Raw genomic sequence first — 6,000 nt, forward strand, 5'->3', positions numbered from 1 at the left:
AAGCCTTCCGATGGAAGAGATTCCAGCCGTAACGTCCACTCTACTACACTTCAGACAAATTTGGAGTAAGGTTCATGCTAATCTTAAGAAGGTTTCAGTCCGGTACAAGTTCTTTGCGGATAAGAAACGGCGAGCCGCTCCACAATACAAGGTTGGCGACAGGGTATGGCTGTCCACACGTAATCTCCGGTTGAAGGTGCCCACCATGAAGTTTGCTCCAAGATTCATCGGTCCTTACCCTGTGCTACAAGTCCTGAATCCTGTGGTCTGCAAGCTGGGTTTACCTTCACACCTACGTATACCGAACGCCTTCCATGTTTCTCTTCTATCGTCCTCTCGTCCTTAATCGTTTCCATTCAAAGACCTCTAGCCCCACCTCAGTGGAGACTGAAACAGGAACAGACTTCGAGATCAAAAATATTCTAGACTCGCGTTACCTTCACAAGAATCTGCAATATCTGGTGGAATGGAAAGGATATGGTCCTGAGGAGAGAAGTTGGATAAAGGCTTCTGAGGTCTCGGCTCCTCGACTAGTCCGGATCTTCCATGCTAGACATCCTACGAAGCCGGGAAAGTGTCCAGGGGCCACTCCTAGAGGAGGGGGTACTGTCACGGCGCCGCGGTCTTCATACTTACCTCTCCGGGCGCGCTGGGTCTCCGTGCGGCCGTCCTCGCTGGCGGGTCCCCGGCGTCCGGCGCTCCGTCTAGCAGGCCTCCACGTCCGACGTCCTCGGGAGCTGCGGGTGACGTCATCGGCCCGTCCTCCAATCAGGCCCTGGCGGGAAGTTTAAATTCAGACGCCGGGCAGTGCTCCGGCGCCTGAGTATCATCGTTCAAACTGTACCTGTGATCTCCAGTGCTCCGTGCCTCCAGCACATCCGTGCCTCCAAGCACTTCCGTGCCTCCAGCACCTCCGTGCCTCCAAGCACCTCCGTGCCTCCAGCACCTCCGTGCCTCCAAGCACCTCCGTGCCTCCAGCACCTCCGTGCCTCCAAGCACCTCCGTGCCTCCAGCACATCTGTGCCTCCAAGCACCTCCGTGCCTCCAGCACATCCGTGCCTCCAAGCACCTCCGTGCCTCCAGCACCTTCGTACCTCCGTGCCTCCAAGCACCTCCGTGCCTCCCAGCACCTTCGTGATTTACCAGCACCTGTCAAGTTCTCTCTTTCAGGAGACCTTCAGCGTCCGCACGTGCCTCCTGTCCGCCGATCAGATCCTGCATGAGGAAGACTTACATCTGTCCATCTCTGATGCGGCCCAGTTGCGGTTCCACTTCCCGGTCATCGGAAGAAACCCCGAGTCCACAACCTCCTCAAACCAGGTCAGTGATATATTGCACCTCCGCTGGTGATATTACATACACCTCCTGGTACAGATACAGGTTATTGCACCTCCGCTGGTGATATTACATACACCTCCTGGTACAGATACAGATTATTACACCCCCACTGGTGATATTACATACACCTCCTGGTACAGATACAGGTTATTGCACCCCCGCTGGTGATATTACATACACCTTCCGGTACAGATACAGGTTATTGTACCTCCGCTGGTGATATTACATACACCTCCCGGTACAGATACAGGTTATTGCACCCCCGCTGGTGATATTACATACACCTCCAGGTACAGATACAGGTTATTGCACCCCCGCTGGTGATATTACATACACCTTCCGGTACAGATACAGGTTATTGTACCTCCGCTGGTGATATTACATACACCTCCCGGTACAGATACAGGTTATTGCACCCCCGCTGGTGATATTACATACACCTTCCGGTACAGATACAGGTTATTGTACCTCCGCTGGTGATATTACATACACCTCCCGGTACAGATACAGGTTATTGAACCCCTACTAGTGATATTACATACACCCCCCGGTACAGATACACATTATTGCACCTCCGCTGGTAATATTACATACACCTCCCGGTACAGATACAGGTTATTGCACCTCCGCTGGTGATATTACATACACCTCCTGGTACAGATACAGATTATTACACCCCCGCTGGTGATATTACATACACCTATACAGATTATTACACCCCCCGCTGGTGATATTACATACACCTCCTGGTACAGATACAGATTATTACACCCCCGCTGGTGATATTACAGACACCTCCCTGTGCAGATACAGATTATTACACCCCCGCTGGTGATATTTCATACACCTCCCGGTACAGATACAGGTTATTGCACCCCTGCTGGTGATATTTCATACACCTCCCGGTACAGATACAGGTTATTACACCTCCGCTGGTGATATTACATACACCTCCCAGTACAGATACAGATTATTACACCCCCGCTGGTGATATTACATACACCTATACAGATTATTACACCCCCTGCTGGTGATATTACATACACCTCCTGGTACAGATACAGATTATTACACCCCCGCTGGTGATATTACATACACCTCCCTGTGCAGATACAGATTATTACACCCCCGCTGGTGATATTTCATACACCTCCCGGTACAGATACAGGTTATTGCACCCCTGCTGGTGATATTTCATACACCTCCCGGTACAGATACAGGTTATTGCACCTCCGCTGATGATATTACATACACCTTCCGGTACAGATACAGGTTATTGAACCCCTACTAGTGATATTACATACACCTCCCGGTACAGATACACATTATTGCACCTCCACTGGTAATATTATATACACCTCCCAGTACAGATACAGGTTATTGCACATCCATTAGTGATATTACATACACCTCCCTGTACAGCTACAGATTATTACACCCCCGCTGGTGATATTACATACACCTCCTGGTGCAGATACAGATTATTACACCCCCGCTGGTGATATTACATACACCTCCTTGTGCAGATACAGATTATTACACCCCCCGCTGGTGATATTACATACATAACACAGCATTCCAAAGCAACCTGAAATACTATAATCTATACACCATAAAGCCGTATAGTCAGGGGTCACTCACCGGCACCGTTACTGTAGACCAGGGGGAGGAGTTGGAATCACCTGTGATGTCTTGATACATAATACGATAATGCGTTATTACGCCATGAGGCCATGCCGGAGCCATCCAGTCCAGGAGCGTGGAATATGCACTTGTTACTTGTGCATTGGGTGGTCGGATGTCTTCAGGTGCAGCCTCAGGGGTGTAAATGAAAGACCACAGACTTCGTACAGAGCCCGCACTGTTCTGTGCCGTGATGCTGTATTCATATGCGGTGTAAGGCTGCAGCTCTTCTGAGGAATCTATATGCTCCAAGGTCCCAGCCGACCAGATGAGTAATATCACAATTCCTTCATGGCCAGCAAGGCGCCTGCAAATAAAACAAATCATTTTCAGCTGCATATAAATAGATGCATCCTGGTGATCCCAGTTACGCCTTACATCATTCCATATTCACTACACCCAAATAAATATATATATAAAGGTTAAGTCTTCAATATCCGAAATGCTTGGGATAGTGGAATATTGGATTTTTCCATGGTTTGGAATACTTGCATCCCATAATGAGATATCTTGGGGATGGGACCCAAGTCTAAATACAGAATGCATTTATGCATCATATACACCCAATACACAGCCTGAGGGTAATGTTATATCTATATTTCTAATAATTTTGTGTAAGAAACAAAGTTTGTGCACATTGAACCATTACAGAGCAAAGGTGTCACTGTCTCCGTCGTGTTTTTTGGATATGGGAGACTCCACCTGTACACAACAGTTACTGGCAGGGGTTGAAGTGAGCCGGAACGGGGCGGAACTGCGTTCCGTCAGTTCCACTTGGAGACGTAACGCAGTTTCGCCTCCTCCGGCTCACCTAACCCGATGTGTGGCCGGCGCTGCAGGGAGATGCCGGGCGCCCGCTGAGATTGCGTTACCAGCGGGCGCCCGGCGGCAGCCGGAGGCAGGAGCTCAGTACTGAGCTCCGGCTTCCGGCGCTGTCACTGTGCGCTATGGGAGAGACGTCATGACGTCTCTCCCATAGTGCCGAGGAGCGGGCGCCCAGAGGACTGCAGCGGCCGGACACGAAGCGCGGCTTGGTGAGTATGGTGTATTTTTTCTGTTTTCTGTTGTATAGCGGCATCTACTGGGGGCAAACTACTGGGGGCCATTACTACAGAGGGGCACCTACTGGGGGCAAACTACTGGGGGGCATTACTACAGAGGGGCACCTACTGGGGGCAAACTACCGGGGGGCATTACTACAGAGGGCCACCTATTGGGGGCAAACTACTGGGGGGCATCTACTGGGGGCAAACTACTGGGAGGCATCTACTGGGGCAAACAACTGGGAGGCATTACTACTGAGGGGCATCTACTGGGGGCAAACTACTGGGAGGCATCTACTGGGGGCAAACTACTGGGGGGCATTATTACAGAGGGGCACCTACTGGGGGCAAACTACTGGGGGGCATTACTACAGAGGGGCACCTACTGGGGGCAAACTACTGTGGGGCATCTACTGGGGGCAAACTACTGGGGGGCATTATTACTGGGGGCAAGCTACAAGGGGGCAAACTACAAGGTGGCAAGCTACTGGGGGCAAACTACAGGAGGGCATTACTACTGGGGGCGTAACTACAGGGGCGTTACTACTTGGAGGCATTACTACTTGGAGGGATTACTACTGGGGACTAAACTACAAGGGGGCATAACTACAGGGGATAAACTACTGGGGGCATAACTACAGGGGTAAACTACAAGGGGGCAAACTACAGGGGGGCATTACTACTGGGGGCATTACTACTGGTGGCTAAACTACAAGGGGCAAACTACTGGGGCTAAACTACTGCGGGCATTACCACTGGGAGGCTAAACTAAAGGGGGGGGGGGGGTAAACTACTGGGGCCATAACTGCAGAGGCATTACCACTGGGGGCATAACTACTGGGGCTAAACGACAGGGGGCATTACTAGAGGCAACATTACTAGGGGCAATACTACACAGGGGCATTACTAATGGGGCCACTACTAATGAGGGCATTGTAAAGGAGGCACTTCATAAGGGGCATCACTCCTGGAGACATAAGGGGCACTAATACTGGGGGCATTGCATAAGGGGCACCGCTACTATGTGCTCTATAAAAGGGGAACTACCTCTGTGGGCACTACCAGTACAGTGGACATTGCATAAGGGGCACTACAACTGTGGGCATTGTATAAGAGGCGCTACTGCTGTGGGCATTATGTGTATTATGGGGTGCTACTACTGCGGGCATTATTACTATTGTGTGACCACGCCCCTTTTTTGTGGCGGGCGCAATATCTTTATTACATGGGCGCCGTGGGGAGGGGGCTGAGTTCCACCACCTCTCTAGGACCACTTTAAGCACTGGTTACAGGGGAACAGCGCTGAGCAGGACCATTCCCTTAGGATGGTTTTAGACATATGACCCAAACGTTCTGTGTGGTACCTGCCTCACACAGTCATGCTTCCCTCTATATTAGTGATTAGTGGACACCCCAGAATATCCTGTATTTTCCACATGGAATGAACCTCTCACAAACACACCGGCCGTCCACAATTCTACTGGGAGCGGTTAGAGTTCTCCCGCCATTACCCGGGTGACCCTGCAGTATGGAGAGCCAATCGGTGGCTTCAGCCAAAGAACCTCCTTTGATTTGAAGTAGCATTGTCAGAGAGTGGGCGCTGAACCTGAGCTTTACTTTGGGCCTGATTCAGCTTTCATTCTGTATCCAGAGGCTGTCCGAAAATATGCAAATGTCGCAGCTGCTGGGACTTGTATTGAGAGTTCCATTGAGGGCGTCTGAGATTCGGGGCCTGTGTACGACGACGCAAACATTGTATGCACATCGGACGAACATCGAGTAACTCTATGGGTGCACATCGTAACCGCAGGAAGTAAGACATAGGAGACATTTTTCTGCGTAAGATTGCTGGCAGAAACACGCCCCAGAAACAGTCGCGACACTCCTGCGTTTGAGTCGCCACTCCCATGTTTTCTCCCACAAATGGACCAATCGT

General features: G+C 50.7%; 1 protein-coding gene across 1 annotated transcript in view; it reads right to left on the reverse strand.

The window, feature by feature from the left end:
* Positions 1-6,000, reverse strand: part of USH2A (usherin) — a 1,656,840-nt gene that overhangs the window by 215,170 nt on the left and 1,435,670 nt on the right. Inside the window, exons 62-63 of the mRNA XM_063919430.1 lie at positions 5,682-5,796; positions 2,980-3,328 (exon numbers count right to left, since the gene is read on the reverse strand). Of these exons, the coding sequence (XP_063775500.1) occupies positions 2,980-3,328; positions 5,682-5,796 (464 nt within the window). The remainder of the gene's footprint in view (positions 1-2,979; positions 3,329-5,681; positions 5,797-6,000) is intronic.

Source organism: Pseudophryne corroboree, chromosome 4 (assembly GCF_028390025.1).
Source record: "Pseudophryne corroboree isolate aPseCor3 chromosome 4, aPseCor3.hap2, whole genome shotgun sequence".
NCBI classification, from domain to species: Eukaryota; Metazoa; Chordata; class Amphibia; order Anura; family Myobatrachidae; genus Pseudophryne; species Pseudophryne corroboree.